This window comes from Aethalodelphis obliquidens, unplaced genomic scaffold (genome assembly GCF_003676395.1).
Source record: "Aethalodelphis obliquidens isolate GAN/ISIS:26980383/991018 unplaced genomic scaffold, ASM367639v1 scaffold38, whole genome shotgun sequence".
NCBI lineage: Eukaryota > Metazoa > Chordata > Mammalia > Artiodactyla > Delphinidae > Aethalodelphis > Aethalodelphis obliquidens.
In genome coordinates, this window is record NW_020837982.1 from 7,560,713 (window position 1) to 7,583,049 (window position 22,337).

General features: G+C 52.5%; 1 protein-coding gene across 5 annotated transcripts in view; it reads left to right on the plus strand.

Moving 5' to 3' along the window:
- RAP1GAP2 (RAP1 GTPase activating protein 2) overlaps window positions 1–17,817 on the plus strand; it is a 219,224-nt gene extending 201,407 nt beyond the window's left edge. For 4 of the 5 annotated variants that reach the window (XM_027130672.1, XM_027130670.1, XM_027130674.1 and 1 more), the window contains 8 exons: window positions 3,010–3,147; window positions 4,884–5,002; window positions 7,488–7,601; window positions 7,869–7,986; window positions 8,279–8,405; window positions 12,081–12,157; window positions 12,551–12,589; window positions 13,477–17,817. In XM_027130672.1, the coding sequence (XP_026986473.1) occupies window positions 3,010–3,147; window positions 4,884–5,002; window positions 7,488–7,601; window positions 7,869–7,986; window positions 8,279–8,405; window positions 12,081–12,157; window positions 12,551–12,559 (702 nt within the window). In that variant the 3' untranslated portion in view covers window positions 12,560–12,589; window positions 13,477–17,817. The remainder of the gene's footprint in view (window positions 1–3,009; window positions 3,148–4,883; window positions 5,003–7,487; window positions 7,602–7,868; window positions 7,987–8,278; window positions 8,406–12,080; window positions 12,158–12,550; window positions 12,590–13,476) is intronic. The other variant, XM_027130673.1, reaches the window with a different exon arrangement.
- Window positions 17,818–22,337: the final 4,520 nt, after the last annotated feature.

Genomic DNA, 22,337 nt, shown 5'->3' on the forward strand with positions numbered 1-22,337 from the left:
GACTTAATGATCTTTGCAGGATGAAATGAATAGAATGTGCTGGCTGTTTTAACCATGTTGCAGGAAACTGTTGCTAGGGGACTGTTCTGTGGTCTAGAAAGGGAGCGAGAGGGAGAGAGATGAGGTCCCTTAAGGGGTGTCTTTGGCTCAGACGGGAGAGCCTAGGCGACATCAGGAATACAAGGCTGGTAGGCTCCATGCTTATTTGCAAACGGTCCTCCTTTCTGAATCAGCTTCCCTCGTCAGGACAGAAAGGCAGGCGGGTTGTGGTCCTTGGCTGGGTCAGAGATTAGAGAATTCCTGACCTTGGGGAGAGACCTCAGGGGTATCTGCTATTTGGGTTGGGAGCAACATTCACGCTAATTTCTTGGGGCCACGTTGCCATAGACCAAGCTCTTCTCTCGATACTTCAAGGGAGGGAAGGAGACCATCTGGAGGTTGGCACGTGGAGTGTCTAAGCTGACACGTGTGTGCGAGTGCGGGAATGAACCCAGTGAGGAGGAGAGCAGCGTCTTTCTACGTCAGTTTTCCGGAGCTGAGGTTCTGCTGGCTCACACAATAAGGAAAATCCGCTAGTTCCCTTAAAGCAGGGCCCCAGGTGGCTCACGGTCATCCAGGTTCCTTTCCCTTTCCCCTCTGCCGTCCCCTGCTCATCAGCTCTACCTCTCAGGCCTGACCCCTCATGGCCCCAAGGCGGCTGCTACGGTTTCAGGAGCAGACAAGTCACAATCTTTTGGGAACAGCCCCCAGCAGATGTCCCTTCATGTACCACTGGCAAGGGGAGGGGCGATGTGACTACCTTAGATGGATCCTGATTTACTCCTTTGTCTCGTGGAGGAAGAGAGGGCCATTGGCTCAACAGTGGCTCTGCCGGCAAGGGATGTGGGGGGAGGGGGAGGGCAGCTGTATGTGAGCAACTAGTGATATCTGCATCCTTGTGTCTTTGCACATGGACCTGAGGCCCTGGGGCCTTGGATGACTAATGAATGCAGAGGGCGCACCCGCGGGCCCTGGGTCTTCAGCATTGCCCTACTTGCAGGAACGTGTCTTGTTCCCCCAGCTGACTTGTATGTTCCTTGGAGGTAGGGGCTGTGTCTTCCACTTCTTTGACTCCCTTCCCGTTATTCTTCCAGTTCCTGGCACAGTGCCGGGCACACGAGAAGTACGTAACAAATGCTTATGATTAACAATAAGAATAGCCACATGTATGGGGTACTTACGATGTGCCGGGCCCTCTGCTAAGAGCTCTATATGGCTGCTCACCACAGCCCCACAGTGTAGATTTCCTCCATCCCATTTCACAAGCAAGTCTCAGAAAAGATGAGGAACCTACCAGGGGCACCAGCTAATGGGTGACGGAGCAGAGACCCCAGATATAAATTCTGGCAGTTGGACCCTGGCACTCCATGCTTGTGACTGCTAAGCTGCGTTGCCACCTGGCTGCATTATTATTATTATTATTTTGTAGTACGCGGGCCTCTCACTGTTGTGGCCTCTCCCGTTGTGGAGCACAGGCTCCGGACGCGCAGGCTCAGCGGCCATGGCTCACGGGCCCAGCTGCTCCGCGGCATGTGGAATCTTCTCGGACCGGGGCACGAACCCGTGTCCCCTGCATCGGCAGGCGGACTCTCAACCACTGCGCCACCAGGGAAGCCCCCTGGCTGTATTACTGAGTGACCGAATGAGGGATTAAAGGGAAGTGATGGGAGGGTTTGGGGGTTACTAGAGAGAAACTTCCCTTCCTAGACTCTCAGGTCATCTTTGAAGGCCTCCAGAACCACGGAGCATCATCCACATGGTAGGTAGGGTCCTGTGGGACTTCCCTTGTCAGGAAATCCTCCCTTGGGTCGATCTGAGAACTGCCACTGCCCTTGGGTCCAGTTCCAGACCAACGTAGGCCTGCAGGTCCCTCCCTGCTGCTCTCTCAGCAATATTGATTTTAGCTCTTCTCATTCTTGCATGCCCTGTGACAAGCCCCTGACCTCCTGGACACCTCAGTGTTTGCCCACGTACCCTTTGCTCTTCAGTGGCCCTAAGTGGGCCTGAGCAGTTCTGTGCTCCGAGACCCCACGCCTCCACCCGGTCTGAATGTGCATCTCCTCCACTAGCAGCTGCGCCAGGTTTCAGGCTTATCTTCACAACCTCTTAAGCCCCTGCAAGTGTGCGGGAAGGCTTGATGCGCAGAGTAGTAAGAGCCCCGCATGGTTCAGCAAGGTGAACGTATTCCACGTTGCACAAAGTGCACTTCGGGATGACGGCAGAAGGGCTATCCAGTGTTTAAACACAGAAGCACACTTAGCTTTCTGCAAAAAAAAAAGAGTCAAATTGGGGGATCTGGGCTTCCCTGGTGGCGCAGTGGTTGAGAGTCCGCCTGCCGATGCAGGGGACATGGGTTCGTGCCCCGGTCCGGGAGGATCCCACATGCCGCGGAGCGGCTGGGCCCGTGAGCCATGGCCGCTGAGCCTGCGCGTCCGGAGCCTGTGCTCCGTAACGCAACAGGAGAGGCCGCAACAGTGAGAGGCCCGCATACCGCAACCATTTTAGATGAGGAAGCTGTAGCTTGGAGAGGTGGTAACTAGACCAGGGTCACCTGGGTTTAGTGAGCTGTCCAAACCTCACTCTCCTCACCTGTAAGATGAGGATAACAGCCTTTGCCCACCTTGCTGGGAGCTGGGGCACTGACCCCTCAGACTCCCCCTGGCCGGTGTCCTCCCTCACTTCTGCCTGCAAAGAGCCACCCATTCCCAGAGCATAGGATGGAATATGTGAAAATTCTCTGCAAACTGTAGTGACTGTAGTGTGGGCCACTGAGAGAGAGAGAGAGAGAGAGAGAGAGAGAGAGAGAGAGAGAATGTGTGTGTGTGTGTGTGTGTGCGTGCGTGTGTGTGTGTGTGTGAATATGTGTGCACAGGCTGAAGGCTGTGTCTGCAGACCCTGTCAAGTGGGACAGGGTCATCGAGAGGGACCAGACTCCAACCCTTAGGCCCCTGTCACCTGCTCTCCCCACAGAGGGCCATCCGTGTGCGCAGCCACTCCATGGAGACCATGGTGAGCAGCCAGAAGAAGCAGCATGGCGGGGGCATCCCCGGCAGCCTCAGCGGGGGCATCTCCCATAACAGCGTGGAGGTCACCAAGACTACCTTCTCGGTGAGAGCTGCAGGCCCTGGGGCAGCACATGGGTCCCGGGGAGGGTCCCCCAGGCCTCAGTGGGGGAGGCTTGGGCCAGGTGATGAGACCAGTGATGACAGAGGGAAACTGAGCCTGTTTTGGGGGTGAGCCCAGGCCCTGCCCTCTGAAATGGAGCCCCCACCCCAGGCAGCGCCTGGGGCTGGCCCTGCCTAGAGGCCTCCCGTTGTCCTGTTCTCTGAGTTTCCTCGACAACTGGGCCTCCTCCTGAAGGCCAACCCTGCAAAATGGGCCTGAAGCGAGTTTCTTTGCTTGGGAGCTTGGGACCCGTGACTGTGAGAAGGGTGTCCTTGCTTTGTTATTATTGATGATAACAGTAGCTGCCCTCCACTTGCTGTGCACCAGGCACTGAGCTAAGTCACGGACATTGTCTCATCCGATCCTGTGACAGCTGTCTGAGGTAGGTATTGATGTGTTTGTTCTCCATTCCTCCTTGAGGAAAAGGAGGCCCAGAGGTTTTAAGTAACTTGCTACAGGTCACCCAGGTAAGCTGAAGAGCTGAGATTTGAATGCAGGTCTCCCTGATCCAAAGTCGAAGCTCTTAGTCACTGTGTAGACGGTTCCCAAGGAAAGAGCCTGGCAGGTCTGTGGGTTCGAGTGTGGTCTGCTCACACCAGGGGCTGGCCAGGGAAGGAACCAGTCAGTCCTTTACAAAAGCAAAGTGACTTTGGATTTGTATAGACTAGTCTTTTCTTTCTTTTTTCTCTTCTCTTCCTTTCCTTTCCCCTCTTTTCTTTTTTTTCTTTTCATAGTGGAACACATCCATCATGATACCAGCGATTAGTATTTTAAATGGTCTTGCATAATTCATTTAACTTACCAAGTATTTTCATAGCTATTATCTGGTTCTTCCCAGAACGTCTGTGAAGTGAGCAGGGCAGAGCAGTTATCTTCATTCTGTGGGTGAAGAGACTGAGGCCCAGAGAGTTTTGTCACTTACCCAAGGTTGCACAGCATGTGGATGGCAGAAGTTGGGGCCTGGGTTAGAAGCCTGGTGGGCTCTAGAGATTGGCTCTAGAGATTGTCTCCCCTCAGTCTCCCACCTCTCCATGGTCCCCCTGTGTGTGGCTGAAGCAGGGCCATGTTCTTGGGGGGCTCCCCCTTTGCCCGGGGCTGCGTGTGGACCTGGTTCTGCGGCTCCCGATCTGTCTTATTATTGTGACACCAGCTTGGACCCATTTCTTTGTGAGCAGCTGACGCAGAGTCGGGAGCCCTGGGCTCTTGTGCTCACCTGCTGGTGATTTGCTATTATGACCTTGGCCGAGTCTCCTCGCCCCTCGCCCCTCAGCTCCGCGGCTTTTTCGTTGGTAAAGCGTGAGGCTGGACCTGGGCTCTCAGCTTTGTGGTTCTCAGTCTGTGACCCCGAGTCATCCTGTCCTTATAAATATGCAGGGCTCTCCTGAGGGTGGCCCCGACCCCATGTTCCTCCAAGAATTCTGGTCTTTGGTAGACTGTTACCTGGGGCCACGAGGTTTGGCTTAAGAACCCAGGAAAACATGCTGCATGTGGCTTGAATCTTAGGGTCCCAGATCCCATTACTAGATCCCAACCTTCCTGGCTGGCTCGCTGTGTTCTGGGATCTCCTCCAGGCCAGCTGGGGATTGCAGGACCTAGTGTAGGCCAGAAAGGGGGCTGAGAGGAAGGAGAGCTGCGTTTGGGGGTGTGGTCAGCACTCATTCTGGCGGTTTCTTTGACAGCCTCCGGTGGCAGTGGCAACAGCGAAGAACCAGTCACGGAGCCCCATCAAGCGGAGGTCGGGGCTCTTCCCCCGTCTGCACACGGGCTCTGAAGGCCAAGGGGACAGCCGGACACGATGGTAACTGTGCCCTGTGGGGGTTGTCAGCTCTCACCACTGCTGCAGCCGTCAGGTGTCATCCTTGGGGAGGGCTTTGCGTAGGTTCAGGAGATGCCTTCCTTTTGACCCTGTTCCCTCCTCCAGGGACCTGCACACCCCTGTCACCCACTCAGCTCCTTATCCACCGAGGCACATTTGCCTGGTCTCTGCACGGGACTTTCCAAAGTTGTCCTTGTTGCCTTTTGACCAAAACTAGAAACAATTGCTTGGATTCTTTTTTTTTCTTTGCCTCCTTTTTCAGTGCTTACTCAAATGTCCGCTCTTATGGAAACCTTCCCTGATTCTACCAGGGGGAGTTCATCAAACTTTCCTCGGGGCTTCTAGAATGTTCTCTCTCTCTCTTTTTTAAAGCAACTCTCATATTGCATCATACTTAACCAGTTCCAGCTAATGGACTTTCTGATCCTTTAATCACTGAGCCCTCTTGTCATTTAATTTGGCAAGCAGCATCGCTGAGTGCCTGCCGCGTGCTGGGCTCAGTGCTCTGACAGAGCTACAGAAGATGCAAACCTGCCTTCCAGAAGCTTACAGTCTTGAGAGGGAAAGGGAGGCTTTTAGGCTGATGTCCAGGCCTCCAAGTGGTCTGTCTGCAGCCCTGGAAGGCACCATCCCCTGAGCTTGGGCGTGCAGGACCAGGGGCAGGTTTATGGAGGGGGATGAAAAGCTGTTTGGAACCTGTACATGTGAGTGAGTCTTTGTGGGCCCCCCAGGAGAGAAGGGCAGAATTGGGGGTGGTCAGAACTGCAGGTCTTGAGCTTAGGAGAGAGACCTTGACTGGAGAAGAAGAGATGGGAGTCCCTGGGGGTGGAGGTGGTGTTTAGAGAGGGACCAAGGAATACAACCCCACAGGGGGTTGTATAGAATGCCTGGGGAAGACCTGCATTTAAGGGCAAGTGGAGGGAGAAGAGCCGGTGAAGAAGACTGGGAAGAAGATGAGAGAGGAGAGAGCCTGGAGGTGTAGGGGTGAGGGGGTGGATCTTAGAGGCCAGGAGAGGAGGCGTTCCAGGAGGGAGGGGCAGCTGTGTCAGGCACGCAGAGAAGTCCAGCTCAACGACCCAAAGCCCTGCTCGGGTTGACAATTAGGAGGTCATCAGCAACCTCATTAAAAGTGCATTGAGGCACCTCTCGGCCCTGGGGTGTCTATAAAATAAAAAGATAAATAATAACACGTGCTGGGAAGGATGTGGAGAATTTGGAACCCTCGTGCATAGCTGGGGGGAATGTAAAATAGTGCAACTGCTTGGGAAAACAGTCTGGCAGTTCACCAGAGGGTTAAACAGAGAGTTACCAAATGTCCCAGCAATTCCACTCCTAGGTGTGTACCCGAGAGAAAGAATACATGTGTCTACATAAAAACTAGCACACAGATGTTCATAGCGGCATTATTCACAATAGCCGAAAGTGGAAACAGTCCAAATGTTCATCACTCATTGAGTGGGTAAATAAAATATCCATAGAATGGAATATTATTTTGCAACAAAAAGGAGTGAAGTACTGATACCTACTACAACATAGATGAACCTCGAAAACACTATGCTAAGTGAAAGAAGTCAGTCACAAAAAGACCACACCACATTGTATGATTCCATTTATATGGAATGTCCCAAATCCATAGAGACAGAAAGTAGACAAGTGGTTGCCAGGGGCCAGGGGGAGGGGAGAATGGGCAGTGATTGTGAGTGGGTCCAGAGTTTCTTTCAGGGGGGACTAAAATGTTCTAAAATTAGATCATGCTGATGGTTGTACAACTCTGTGGATATACTAAAAACCATTGAATTGCACACTTTAAATGGGTAAATTGTATGTGGATTATATCTCAATAAAGCTGTTATAAAAATAGAAGTGCATTGAGGACAGGCCCATCATGTCCCCAGCAGCGGGCACTGGCTAAACAGTGGGTGTCAGTGCGTGGTCTTTGGTAAACTAGAGGAGGAGGAAACCCTGGAGCCCCGGGCCGAGAGTGGCCCACATCCCAGCACAAGGGCCGGATCCAGAGCGTTCATTTTACAGTCTGTGTGAAGTGTGTCCCCTGGAGTTAAGCAGTGGGTGGCCTGGCCAGCACCCTGAGGAACCCACGTGTACTGGGTTGTTCCCCTGTTGGGTGGATGTCCGAGACCCCTTCCATTCCCTCTGTGACCTGCCCTGGAGCTCTGCTGGGTGGGATGGCCAGCTTGGGTGGGGGGTGGACTTGGGTTCAGGGACATCAAGCCAGGACTCTTGCTTGGTAGGTCTTGACTCTCACCGAGGAGGCTGGAGTAGCCCCTGATGGAGCAGAGAATTCTGTTGTCTGTTGCAGTGTCTGAGGGGGGCTCGGGTGGGAATGGAGGTCCGGTGGCCGTGCTCTGGCAGGGGCACTATGCCCCACAGGTCCCCATGGTGCTGAGTGCTGGGGGTGCGTGGGGGGCTGGGCCCAGGGCCTCACTCCTCTTCATCCTCACTTCCTCAGCGACAGTGCATCCAGCAACCCGAAGACCCCAGAGGGCGGACACTCTTCTCAGGAGATAAAGTCTGAGACCTCATCCAATCCCAGCTCTCCGGAAATCTGCCCCAGCAAGGAGAAGTAAGAGAGTGTGGTGGGCGGGGCTGGGGGGGCGGGGCTGGCTTTGGCCCCCGGGCCCGGGAATATGTGCTTTGCTCCAGGCAAGCTGAGAGTCGGAGTCTCTTGCCTTGGGAACCCTCCGGAACGCAAAAGTCCACCAGCAGGTGCACGCGGGGGGCTGCTGGTGGCGAGCTCAGGCCTGCTGGGCCTTCCTCGTCCTCAGTCCCGGGAGGGCCGTGGCGGGGGTCTCGGCGTGTGAGCAGAGCCTGCCTTCCTGTTCCCCCGCAGGCCCTTCATAAAGTTGAAGGAGAATGGCCGAGCCAACATCTCCCGCTCCTCCTCCAGCACAAGCAGCTTCAGCAGCACGGCAGGGGAGGGCGAGGTCATGGAGGAGTGTGACAGTGGGGTAGGTGTGGCCGCGTCCAACGCTGGGGAGCGGCGGGGCGGGGGGGGGGGGGGCACCCTGGACCCAGCCTTACACTGCTCTGTGCATTAACATAGCTACTGTGGGCAGAGCCCGCTGCAGGCTCTGCAGATAAAAGGAGAAGCGTGGAAACAGGAGAGGGCCCAGTCGGCCATCACCACCCTCTGGGAGCGCCCGGGGCGGGAGGGGGCGGGGCAGTGGACGGCTGCCTGTCTCAGGCTGCCGGGGTGGGGAGGGGGGGGAGGTGCGTCACTCGCCCAGCCTCTCTCCCCAGAGCAGCCAGCCGTCCACAACCTCTCCCTTCAAGCAGGAGGTGTTTGTCTACAGCCCGTCCCCAAGCAGCGAGAGCCCCAGCCTGGGGGCAGCCGCCACCCCCATCATCATGAGCCGGAGTCCGACAGGTCAGTGGCATCCTGTGGGCGGTGTGTACCGTGTGCCCAGCGGAGGCGGGGCTGTGGCCTGACCGTTGTTGGTGGGGCACATGCCCCAGGCACGCGGAACTGGCCTGTTTCTATTTCAGCCCCAAAGTATTAGGGCCTCCAGCGCTGCCAGCTCACCGCATCGGTTCATCACCCTTCAGAGGCCTGTGTTCTTATCCCCTCCTTACTTGTGGGGAAACTGAGGCTCAGAGAGTGCAATGATTTGCCAGAGGAGCTGGGCTTGTGTGATTGGAAAGCTGAGGCTCTTTCCCTGACCTCTCGCCTCACCCCATCACCGACCCAGGGCCCCTTTGTCACAGCGACCATCCTGATAATACAGAGATAAGAGGTGGGAAGAGTGTTGCAGGTGGACAGAGCAGCAGTAGAAAGGCCTGGGGGGAATCCAGAGACTGTGTTCTGGACACGCACGTGGTTCAGTGCGGCTGGAGTGCACGGAGGGGACCCGTGAGAGAGGAGACAGTGGTTAGGACCACAGGCTGGGGCTGCCACGGGGACCCTGGTGAGCGTTTTGCATTATCCTGCCAGCAGTGGAAGCCGTTGGAGGGCTTTCAGGCTTTGAAGGTCCTTTAAGTATAGACGCGCCATCCGAAGGGGAGAGACGGTTTTGGCGGCTGCAGCTGGCTGAACAGAAAGGATTGCTGGGGAGTGGGCACAGGGAGGGAGAGCAGTGAGGGGCCACAGTGGCTGGTGAGGGGTGACAGGGCCATGGATCTGGGGGGCTGTCTGGGGCAATGGGAGAAGGACGTGGATTCAAGGGATGTACAGGCTCACTAGTGGGGGCTCAAGGAAGGCAAGGAGTCCGGGCCTTTCAGGGTTCTGTGATCCCTGCAGTCGGGCAGAGAAGGCGGAGCCCGCTCTGGGGAGAGGGCGAGGGGCTGGCGCCTGAGGGGCGTCCAAGCGGACATGTGCTGTAGGCACCACTGGGTGTTGGGGGTGCCTGGAAATCAGAGCCTTGGTCCTGCCCTCGAGGAGGGCAGCATAGTGTGGGGCAGGACTCTGGAGCCTGGGTCCAAATCCTGGATCTTCCACTTACTAGTGATGAGCCAGGGGGCAGGTTACTGAGTCTTTCTGTGCCTCAGTTTCCCCAAGTGCAAAATGGAGGGAGGGGACTAGTTTCTACCTCGTATGGTTGGTTGTGTGAAGAGTAAAAGAGAGACTTATAAGAGACTTAGAACTGTTAACCTAAGTATTTGTTAAACAACGAGAATAAAACAGTAGTGCAATCAGTGGTTCTCAACTGGGGCGACGTTGCTCCCCAGGGCACGTTTGGCAGTGTCTGGAGGATTTTTGATTTGCATGACTGGGGGAAGGGAGGGTGCTGCTGGCATCTAGTGGGCAGAGTCAGGGGTACTGCTGAGCATGCTACAGTGCACAGGGCAGTCCCCACGACAAAGGATTACTTGGCCCAAAAGGTCAGGCTGAGGTTGAGGAGCTCCAATCGAAATGATAGAAACACAGGGCCAGTGGGCCCACAGGGTGGTTTAAGCCACAGTGCTCCTGGGGTTCTCATGGTGAAGGAATGTTGGCAAAAGGCGACATGTGATATTGGGGATAAGGGGAAGGCCTGGTTCACAAGCAAACAATCGCTTGTGCAGTACGGCAACCCCCACCGTGGCTGGTCCACTGTGGAGCTGGGTTCTGATCCTGGTGCACCGTTGGCAGCCTCACCTCTCTGAACCTCAGTTTCCTCATCTGTACAGTGGCGTAGTAATACAAATTCCCTGGTTGTTTTTTTTTAACAAGGCTTAATTAAATATTGAAAGAATGAAAGAATCTATAATCAAGCCTGGCTCTGACTTGGTATTAAATAAATATCAAAATAAATAAGGTTTCAGGTAAAAGGAGGTTTAGAGTATGACTTGCTGAAGGTCACCCAGGGCAGAAGGGGACCTACAACGGGTCTGTAACACCTGCCCAGTGCTTATTGCGACCCCACCTCCTATGGAGTATTTAACCCTGAGGAGCTGCCTCTTACCCCCAGCCCCACAGGAGTTATGCTTTGTACCCGCAGGACCAGGGTGGGTTTGCGGAGATCTGGAAACCTGTTTTAGGGGGAGAGACAGGGCCAAGGAGAGGGAGATGGCTGGGAGGGCCTGACATCTGATCCTCCATAATCTCCGATGCCCTGGTCACTGGTCATTTCACACCTGGGCTCCCTGGGGCGCTGAGGGGGGCTGGTGGGTCACACCGAGAGGTAATCCTAGTGCTGAGTGGAACCCTTGAATGTGAAGCGTCAAGACTAAATCAGCAGCCTCCAGGTGGAGTGTACTGAGCTGTAGATTCTCCCAGCCAGAGGAACATCAGAAAGCCAAGGGGCCCCCCGGCCAGTGGTGTGCTGGTAAATGTTTAACAACCGGCTCTCCCACCATACACATACACACGCACGCACGCACGCACGCACGTATGTGCTTACTGTAAATTTTACTGATATAGAGGATCTGAAGCACACAATTTATAAATAATGATAAAATATACAACATTCTTTTTTTAACATCTTTATTGGAGTATAATTGCTTTACAATGGTGTGTTAGTTTCTGCTTTATAACAAATGTCCATTGACAGATGAATGGATAAAGAAGATGTGGCACATGTATACCATGGAATATTATTACTCAGCCATAAAAAGAAACGAAATTGAGTTATTTGTAGTGAGGTGGATGGACCTAGAATCTGTTGTACAGAGTGAAGTCAGTCAGAAAGAGAAAAACAAATACCGTATGCTAACACACATATATGGAATCTAAAAAAAAAAAAAAATGGTTCTGAAGAACCTAGGGGCAGGATAGGAATAATGACGCAGATGTAGAGAATGGACTTGAGGACACAGGGAGGGGGGAAGGATAAGCTGGAACGAAATATACAATATTCTTTACTATAAGTCGACAGAGCCAACTGGTTCTCACAAAGCACCTTTACTAATATTTGCCCAACCTTTGTATCCGTAGACACCGTAAGGTTCCAAATGACGAACAAGTATAGTTCCGACACGAATGATGATTGATATTATTTTGTCAGGGATGTGAGCAACTTCTTTGCTGAATCAGATAATAGTTTTCAAATACTGGAAGAGTATTTTCTCAGTTTTTTGTGCCATTCACAATGTAATGGCTATAGACAAACACATTTTCAAGTCTGATCTATATTAATAACGTTTTCTCCATGAGTTTCTTAAGTCTAGACAAGAAAACAATTATTCAAGCTCTGATTTATAACGTTTGCTGATTTCTCTGGTGTGAGTACTCCTGGCTGATCTCAAGCGCCCAATGTGACATGGAGTTGGGAAGTACTACCGGACAGATATAATAGACGTAACTAACCTTAGGAGAATAAATAATAGTAAAATGTAGTGAAATAACTAGGAAATGATAACTTCTGGGTATTTATTACCTTTGGGGAATATAATTTGTTTAATTGTAAGCTTATATAATTAAAAAAAAATAACTGTGTGTAACAACCAGCTCACAACATTTCTGAAAATTTGAGAGTTGGCTCTCGTGAATCGGTGCAGGTCAGCTAAAGTGCCTAGTGGAGAGGAGGCCCCCTCTTCTCCTGGCCTCCGTATCCAGCGCCCGCCCTGGAGCCCCAGTGACCTCTGCAGCCCCACCTCCTCTCAAGGGCTTCCTTCTTTTTCCTAGATGTCAAAAGCAGAAACTCCCCGAGGTCAAACCTGAAATTCCGCTTTGATAAGCTCAGCCATGCCAGCTCCAGTGCGGTGAGGATCTAGGGGTGTGAGGGTAGCAGGGGGAGCCTCCCACCTCCCACGTTCCAGCCTCGGCCATCCTTCCTGGGGGTGGGGGAAGAGGGCGCCTCACACCTCACGTTGGGGGAGGTGGGGAGAAGCCCTGGTCAGATCTGGGGGTGCCGTTGGTTCCCGCACGGTGCAGGCATCAGCCTGGGGCTCGCCAGCCACCTTGGCCATGCTTCCTGTGTTAGAGCCACACCCTTGGACACAGGCAGGTTCCAGTTGGGAACTGTTGCTCCTGGGGTCTCATGTCCCTTCCTGGGCTCTCCAGAGAGCTGAGCACTGAATATACAGAAGCTGTAGTCGGTGGGGATTATGTTGTCTAGTTATTTAAAACTCTCATACGGATTTTTCTTGAAACAGGGTCACTAACGTGAAAGAGGAGTCCTTCGCTTGTCAAAGGTGGGTCAGGTGTTAGTCCTGCTGTGGCCACAAGGGAGAGTGTGTTACTAAGATCGGGGCACTTGTGGCCTGATAATGTGAGAATGGCCAGAGAGATCCTGACCGCTGGGTGGGCTAGTCACCTCTTCCCTGGAGCCTCTGTGATGGGGCCCAGCTCTAGATGGGGAAGAGGGCGGATGGTCTCAGGTGCCGATGGGAAGGTTTGCCTGATAGGATTGGGCCAGACTCACTGAGTGGGTCTCCCTTCCCCACAGGAGCTTGTTCCAGCAGGCAGAGGGCAGCAGCCCAGAGCTCTCCTTCCTCACTTGGCCCCCTTGCCTCCCTGTTACGGCAGCCTTTCCCTCCTTGTGTCTTTGGCCAGGGCTCTGGGCTGAGATGTGTCCTCCTTGTGCGTCCAGAGATGCTCTGGTCCCCTAAATATTGTGCGGGATGAGCCCAGGGAGGACCCTGCTCCCAGCCCCCAGCCAGGGGTGCGTGAGGTTTACAGCAGAGCAGGGCATGGGTCCAGCACTCCACCACCAAGGCCTGGCCTCCTGCTAGGGCAGTTACTAGAGACCCTTCTGACTTCCCAGCCCTCTCCCTGCCATGGGGCTCCCAGGGGTGTGAGTCACATTTGGAACCAAGGGGAGGGCCACAGCTGAGCCCACATTATGTAACCCTGATCTATGTAAATGGGAATGTTGACACTCACTCCGACTCCCATCATGTACTTCAGATGTCTGGTTCACCAAAGCAATGTTTCTGCCCAACTCCTCGGACTGTAGAAAGTCTGCACCCTTGTATTTGCAGCCTCCCGTCCTAAGAATATGTAGCCGTGGGCACATATGTCTCCTCTCTCCCTTCACCTACTATTTGGTCATCATCTCCCTTCTCCTTGTTTTTTCCAGGGAAGCCCGATTCTGTCTTGGAGAAGGCTCCTATTCCAGCAGTTTGGGGGTGCCGTCCACTACTCTGAGCGTCACAGGCCTGCATCTCCACTGGCCACCTGCCCACCAGACCAGCTGTCTGTCCCAGTGTCCTGACCTGGCCACAGTCCTGCCCATCCCTGCCAGCGCCTCCCCCTGTCTGGACAAGGCCTCTTTCCTCCAGGCCCCCCTGCTCCTGACCGCCTGATGTGATGTGTGTCTGGGTCATTTGTCATCTTGTTTTGTCTGCAGGGGAGCGAGTTGGGCAAGGGGGGATCTGGGTACCAGTCAGAGTCCAGAGAAGTAGAGAGAGTGGTGAGGTGGGCAGCAGAGACTGACAGCAGGTTGCTGCACCCAGGCAGGGGCAGCACCATGTCCTGGACATGGCAGGAAGGAGGCTGTAGCCACAGCAAATGCATTTAGTGGTGGTGGAGGGACCATTTTCCCAGGAACCCAGATTTGTAGCCATCCTCGAAGGTGTCCTGGTAGAAGTCGGTTCTGCCGCTCCCACACGTCTGGAGCTCCCAAACATCTATTTCCTTCTGTGCTGGGAGTTTCTTATCCATCTGCTGACGTCAGGCCCAGGTTGCCTCTGTCCCTGCTGCCTGTGTATCTTGAGCCACGAGGCCAGTTGAAGCTGAGACCCGGCTGCGGGTAAGCGGGAGCGGGCGCCGGGTTCCTCCTGGACGTCCTCATTTCCCACAGGCTCCTGATGTGGTGGCGGTGGGAGAAGCCATCAGTCTTTCCCCTCTGAGCAGACGCTTTTCCCTTGAAGGGGTGGGCAACAGGAGTGGGAAGGCATTCAGGGAGAGCCAGCAGCAGGTCCTGGGCACTTGGCCGAGGAAAACCTCAGGGCCCAGGCCTAGGCCAGGATCCAAGTCTCTGCTGGTGGTGGAGGTTCGTGGGAGATGTAGAGAGTTACTTCAGCCCACCCACTTCGGCGGGAGCCCGAGAGAGGGGTAGGTGGCCCCCTAAGAAACAGACCTGAGAAGTGGCCTTTACCCTCTCTTTGCTAATGGGGGTGCTCTGGGCAGGATCTGAAATGTGAGGGGCAACTGGTCAGGTTGGTTGGTGCTCTGGGGGGGGCTCTCTCCAGCTCCCAAGCCCTTTGGTCCTAGCAGGGCTCAATCCCTCCACCCCCCACCCCTAAGTCCTCCTCTTCCCCTCTCCAGCCACAAGGAGTCCGTAGGCGTTTGTCTCATCGGTGGGATTCCTGCAACTTGGGTCCCAGCTGGGTGCAGTTCAGACACTGCCTGTCACCTGCACCCCCAGCCAGAGCCACCTTTGCTGGGCTGAGCCAGCTTGCTCTCTGAGAAGCGACCCCTCCTCCCTTCTCACCCATCTGAGTCTGCAGTGCGGCAGGTCATTTCTGCTGACTGGCCGTGGTGGGGTTTAAGGCAAGGTGTCCTCCAAGTTAAACAGAGTCTGAAGAGCAGACCCTTGCGGTGCTACAGCTCCAAGCGTGTATGGGGCCTTAGTGACTTGGGGCTGCCAGGGTGACACAGGCTGGGCACCTGCTTTACTGAGCAGAGGACAAGGATTTCCAACCAAATGCTTTATTTGCACTGGGATCTGGGCCTATTCCCAAGGCAAGACATAGAAATGTTACGCTTGTTTTTGACTGATGTGACCATTTCCCTGTTGTTTTTGCTTTTAGAGCAAAACCTTGATCCTTCATCCCCGACTCACGTGGACTTTGTGGGATCCTATTTACAGGCTGGGTGGACCTCTTCCCTCATGCTAGAAATGTGTTTGCTTAAAGTACTAGTCCGGTAAGATTTATTCTAGTTAGAAGGTCAACAAATGTCTGTTTAGCTTTTATTAAAAATCCCTGTAGCGGCACCACTGCTAGGCCTGCAGATTCTGGAGGCGTTCTGTTGGCTGGGTTTCTGAAGGAACTTGAAAGGTCAAACTGCATTTCTTTAAAAACTGTTCCAGGTTCTGGCTCGCTTCTCTGGGTAGCTGGTATTTACAGCTGCCTGGTGGTTGTGCTGTGCTGTGTTTGTCGTGGTCTGGGGGTCCTCTGGGGTTTTTAGGTTGTCTCCATTCTGTCCGACTTGAGAACCTTACAGCCACCTTCCCCCACTGCCCTGGCTGCTCTCCCTGCAGGCCCCACCTCTTGGGAGGGCTTTGCCCCCTGCCTCTGAGCCAGTGGCCAGGATGGCTGGGTGTGTCCAGAGAAACTGAGAGGCGCAGGTTGGGCCCCCTAAGAAACAGACCTGAGAAGTGGCCTCTACCCTCTGTTTGCTAATGGGGATGCTCTGGGCAGGATCTGAAATGTCCCTCCCTCTGGGTCCTGCCTCACCACATCTAGAAAGTTCATTCTGGTCATTCTGGCTTCCAGACCAGCCCCCGTGAAGTCCCAGGGCTGAGAGGCAGGGGGAGAACAAGGACAGGCCGGTCTCCCTTTGCCCCTCTGGACCATGGGACAGGCAGCTTGGGTTCCTGGAGGCTGCTTTTCCATCCCCCTCTTGCATCTGCTTTGCTCCAAAATGTCTTTCCTTTTATTGCCCCATCCAGTCTTGGGGCTCCAGGGTTGCTCAGGCCTCATCAGACCTTGTGACTAGACTCATCTGGATGGCGCTCTTGCTGGTATTTGAGGTGTCTCCTCATAGGAGAAGTGTTTCCCAGACGTAGCTCTGGCTCTGGGACCTCCCTGACTCACGGAAGAAACTATACTTTTCAGGCTCTGTCGGGCATCCATGTGCCTCTGCTGAGTCGATGCTTAAAAACAGATGCAGAAAGAGCTAGAGGGAGAAGGTCTCAGCTAGAGTTTCTGTCTGTGCTAATGAAGGGAAATGGTGTTTGCGGCAAAATATTCTGTGGTCCAGCCTTGTCAGCTTCATCTCCATGTCCAAGCCTTCCGGGCCCCTTCTCAGCCTCTAATCCAACCGTGTCACCTTCCAGATGGGAAACTTCAGCTCCAGTGAAGGGAAAACAACTTGCTTGAGGTCACGTAGCCAGCTGGTGACAAAGCTGGGACGAGAAGCCACAAGCAGGGCCCTTTCTTGGGCACCACCTATGGGGTTGGTGGGACAAGTGACTGCATTGACTGCATTTGGAGAAAGCCAGTGAGCGGGCGCCTTGGCACTGGCTGCGAGGTGTCAGCAGCCAAAGGTGCTGGTGGGCCTCAGTCTCTGTTCTTTTCATCAGGAGGGATGTTCCCTGGGATTTTTTTAGGGAGAGCCATGCGGTTTTGGCTGTGGCTTGGGCAAAGAAAACAAAGAGGAAAAGAGATTCCCAGGGACTGTTCCTCGGTGACATCGGTTCTTCAACCCTTGTCTGTAATGGGAGTGGAGACCAGGGGAGAGATGCAGTTAACCAAACCTCGCTTTCCCCTTTTTAAGTTAAGGAGAAAAGTGGTAAAAGAAAAAACTCTTTGACTCTCCCTGATCCTTAAACAAAGGTGGTCAGTAAAAACCTAGGCTCAAGGGCCGAGAGCCGGTTTCATGTTCCTACCCTAACTGTTTAAGGTGCCAACTCAAACACTACCTTCATTCAATTCTGAGTCAACAGAGACAGGTCTGTTGCGGGGGAATGATCAGGGTTCAAGTAGATCTTATGGCTACCCGTGGCCAGCAGGGACTCCACAGTTCCTCCCCCAGACACCAGGTACCCCTCTCTCAGAGGCAGGGTGAGTCAGCAGTTTGCCAGGGCTGTCCCTGCAGCCTGGGGGCCCGGCTGGGACATGTTGCTAGCCTCTGATGGCTGTTTTGCCACCAGCTCCTTACCCACTGCCATCCCACAGCTCCCTCCTTTCAGCTTTGGGAGAAAGGAGACAGCCCCCACTAAGGCCAAGGACAGAAGAGCCCTGCCTGGTGAGAGACTCTTGGGGGCAGGGGCACTGTCCTGGGCCTTATCAGCCCCAGGGGGAGGCTGTTTGGCTGGAAGACTGGAATTTAAATGCCATCGTTTCTGCTTTTGTGACATTTCTGCTTGGAAGTGTCTATCGCCCCTTCCCGCTCCTTAGCATGTGTGCCAGCTCCCCCCTGCCCCGGGCGTTGTCTTTCCACACTCCAGCCTGGGTAGTGCTGTTGTTTAAGTGTGAAGAGATTCCTCTGTGTGCTAGAACCCGCAAAGTGTAGCTTGGAAATGATGACCCGTGTGGTGATGACTTTTCTGTCTTTCCTCTTCGAGAGGAGGTGATTCATAGACCCCCCGACTGCGTATGTAATGTAAATAGTGTACATTTAATTTATTGCTATGGTAGCACATTGTATTTGTTAATGTATAAAACAAATTCTAAAAGGTTGACAAATGTATATTTTGTTGCTTAAATGTGTCTTTGCAGAAATTGACAATAAATAGGATATTTTGTGTCCATCAGAGTTCAGACTTCTTTGCTTGGGATCCCAGGCCTGAGCATCGCCTTTCAGGTCACCAGAGGTTGAGTCCATTTTCCCATGGGCTGCATCTGGCCTGTAGATGTGTTTATGAAGAATCCTCCCCACTCTGACCACCCACCCCCCGCCCCCGCAGTCTTCATCCTCGATATCCAATGAAGTTGCTCTTGCCTCACCCTTGATAGCTAACCAAGTTCCTGTCAATGATTTTCCATCCAATTCCTCACCCTGCCATGGGCTAGAAATCCCCATTTGTCCCTGTTGTATTTGGAGTTGAGTTCAATCTCTCTCCTCTCTCACAGTAACCTCAAATAAAGTCTTCCTTGCCTTTTGAACTCTGGGGCAATTTTTCTTTGACAGGTAGCTAACCTGCTCCCCTGCCCCAGCCCCTCTTTATTGTCTATACGTCCACACCAGTGTTGGATGGGGGAAGAGGGAGGCAGAAGACAGGAATAAGACATTTATTAGGCAAAAGGCCTGTGAAAAAAAATGGGCAGGGAGCTGAAGAAAGCTGAAGAGCTGTCAGACTGCGATGCAGTTCTGACCCCGAGTGAAGGGGAGATGGGAGGAAGCAAGGTGGGGTGGAGGCATCTTTTGATGTCAGTTCATTTCTAAGAAAATTCTAAGCAAGATGATTGCGGAGGCCCCTAGCCAAAGTCACTCCCCAGAGGAGTCCTGCGTATCACAAGAATGAGTCTAAAATCACTACCCCTGCCACACCCAGGCACTGGGTGGGAGGAAGCCTGTGGGAAGTCTGGCTTTGATGCCAACCATGGAACACAGCGATGGCTCTCAGAATGCAGCAGCTGGGACCGTTGGTCAGTGATGCCCCCTGCAGCTGGAGACTGGAGAGGCACATTCTTGCGGTCACCATATAAACTCGCCCCAGTTTTGGCTGGTTACAATTTCCCCTTATTTGTGGATAGGGCCACCTTAGCACGGGGGGTGGTTATAGCCTCCTTTCTCTTGGTTCTCTCTGCCTCTGTGTCTGATATAAATCCTCCGTTGGTTCCTTGTGCTTGGCAGGCATTCAAATGCTGCTGTTTCGTCATAAAGCCCAGGATGAGAGAAATCTACATGCAGCCTTTGCTTAATGGTGTAAGAATTTCAAGCTCTGCTACCTCCTTGGTGTCCACTCAACTCTCAGCTTGGTCCCTTAGCCTCACCACCCACGCAGGTACCAATGTCTGCTGCTCTGTGCCATCTCCTAGCACTCTTTCTCTTCATTCAGCACTTACCTTCTCCTTTCTCCAGACCCTAGCAGGGATAGGTGGTCTTGGCCATGTTAAGACAATCACCGTGCTTTGATTCATTGGAGGATATGTTTGTAGGACCCTCAATCTTGTAGGAATAGAGAGGGACAAGCCAAATGCTCTCCTTCTTTCATGGAGCCAGTCCCCCCCCCCCCCCGCCTTATATCGCCTGGGGAATGAAGTGGGGTGTTGGTTTTATGGCTGGTTCTAATGAAATGGTACCTCTCTGCAAGCCTGGAGGGGCTCCATGGCTGGCTCCAGCAATCCAGTGGTTCTCTGAATTTGCAGTGTGGACTTGGTGGGTCACTGCTATGGTACCCCTGTGCTGCCGTGGCAGACACTGTTTATGGGAACCAGAGTGAAGTTCCAGAGAGAAACTCAGACGTAGTTATGACATCTAAGGGCAGTGCTCCTCCACAGGGTACCCCCAGTCTCCATTTCTTCAGGCAGAGATAATAGCTGTTGGGAGGATCAGGGTGTGGAAAAACCTTGTAGAAGCTCATCCCCACTTCAGACCAGCTCCCTCTACTCTCAGAACAGAAAATTGCTCTCATCTGGGGATGGCTTCTTAAGCATTTTTGCCTTAGGGTTCATAAGAATCATCTGGAGAGATTGTTAAGATGCAGATTTCAGGCACCATTCCAGAGGTTAGAATTCGATTGGGCTGGGTGGGTCCCAGGAATCTGCATTTTTAATGAGCACATGAAGAATTCTGATGCAGTCTTTCACTTTGGGAACCACTGATCCAGTCTGTAGTCTCTATATATGTCCCTCTCCTATTACAATAGTCTCAGGCCCAGTGAGAAAGGGATAGGGAACAATGAAGGTGTGAGGGGTTTGAGAGGTGCCAGTCCCCCCCACCTAAGGGGATTGTCATTATCATTATCACAAATGTGGGAGAAATGTCTGTCCCAGCAAGACACAAACTCTTACAGGAAAATGAAAGGGAATCACTAGAGAGAACAGAATAGAGAAAGATAAATAAAACATGAAACTTGTAAGGAATAGCTTAAGATGAAAATGCATCATGGCTGCATGAATGACCAGGGCACCTTGTAATAAGGAACACTGGGAGAAAAGATGAGGTCACGCATGAAGCAGAGAGAAGGAATTTGTTGAAAAGAAAAAAAAAAAATCAGATCCTAAGAATTAAAAATTAAAATACAGCTAGAGCCTCTTTCTCCAATCCAATACACATTATCAGATGAGAGATGTGATGTGAGACTTCAGAAACCCACTAGCAATCTAGGAACAAAACAGCTGCTGGAAAGGGCTGAAGACAGCACCCCTGGGTGACGTGTTCCCGGTCACTAAGGATGTTAGAGGCAAAGTAATCTAGTAACTTCAGTAGGTAAACAAAAGGATGTGGTTGATGAATAGACTCCATCAAGGGGGATAATAACAGGAAACAGCCCGTATGAAAGAACAAGCAGAAACAAGCTGCCACATAAATGGCTCCACACGAAGACATACGAATGATTAGACAGACATAAGTGAGACTGTGTTACAGAAAAATGCAGACACTTTATGAGACAGACTGTGGAAAACGTGCTTGAATTATTAGATCAGATGAATTTTACGAATCACCTAAAAGACATTATATTAACATTTTTTAAAAATATAAGAGTAACAGGGAAGTCTTCATAGCCTTGCTCTAAAATATCGGTAGGTTTTACAAGAACTTATCACTAATAAGGAATCTGAGGAAAAATCCAGGGAAAATAGACAACAAAGCCCAGATGAAATCCAGCTATGCCACTTAGTATAAGAGTGAAAGTAACGGAAAAGGATTTTAACTTAATTATAGAATTTTCTTTTTTTGGGCTGCACCGCGTGGCTTGCGGGATCTTAGTTCCCTGACCAGGGATCTAACCCAGGCCCATGGCAATGACAGCACCAAGTCATAACCACTGGACGGCTAGGGAATTCACTACTAAGGAAGAGAGTTTCCAAAAACTAGAAAGGATAAATTTCCAGCAGATACTAAGAACTGGAATCTATTACAAGGATTCAGCAATGATAAAATTATGATCTAAGATTTTAATTCAGTGACTAATGAATGCTAGCCCGTGTTGACTAGGATGACTCTGTGGAGCGTGAAGCCAGTTCAAACTAGTTTAAGCTGAACTTAAACTAGTTCAGCTTAACTAGATGGATGGTAGTTCCGAGCCACCTGCCTTTCTCCTCAGAGAGCTCTGTGTCTCTGTATGAGCTGGATATTGGCATGTCCTCATGGAGGGCCGTCTTTCTGTTTGATGAACACACTGATCACAAAGCATTTCTGTCGTGTTAGCGCTATCTGTGGAAGGAGGAGGACTCAGCCTCCGGCATTTCACCTCAGAGAGAGCTGTCTCCCCGTCTGAATAAGAGAGCTGGACATTTGTCTTTTCTTCACAGAGCTCTTTCTTCTGTCTGAAGAACATGGCCGGCCATTTGGGATTTCTCCTCGTAAACAGGTGTCTCCTTTCTAAGGTGGAGTGTTGGCAATCTGGCATTTCTCCTCAGACTGTGGTCTCTCTTTCTGAGGTGGAGAACCGGCCCTCGGGTACTTTTTGTCACAGAGTTTTGTCTCTCTGTCTGAAAAAGGCAGATGGCCATCAGGAATTTCGCCTCCCAGTGTGCTGTGTTTGTTTGAAGAAGAAGCCTGGCTCTCCAGCACTTCACCTCCTAGAGACCGTCTCTGACTGGATGGTAGGTCAGAGTTTCCTGTTTTTCTCCTCAGAGAGCTCTCTTTCTCTGTATGAGCCGAGCGCTAGCCTTCGGGCATTTCTCCTCAGAGTGTGTTGTTTCTGTCTGAGTTGGAGACCCTGCTGTCAGGCACTTCTCATCTCAGAGCTCCTTCTCTGTCAGGAAGAGTGAACTGCTTGCCCCGAATGTCTCCTCACAGGGCCCTGTGTCTGACTGAAATGAGGTCAGAGTCCGCGCCATTCTTTTTCCAGCGCACTCTTTTTTGGTCTGAGGTAGAGCCCAGGTGGCTTGCATTTCTTTCCCTCCAGTGCTGTCTCTCTGTCGGAGGCGGAGTTCTCACCACTCAGACTGTCTACTCATAGAGCTCTGTCTCTGTTAAAAGAGGAGGGTCGACTTCCCGCGATTTCTTTGCATAGGACACCGTCCCTGTGTCGGAGGAGGAGGCCAGCGCTTTGCCGTTTCTCCTCCTAGCCAGCTGTCCCTCTGGAAAAGAGTGCCTGCTGGCCACCGAGCATTTCTCCTCATAGGGGGTTTTCTCTCTGTCTGAAAGAGGGAGCCG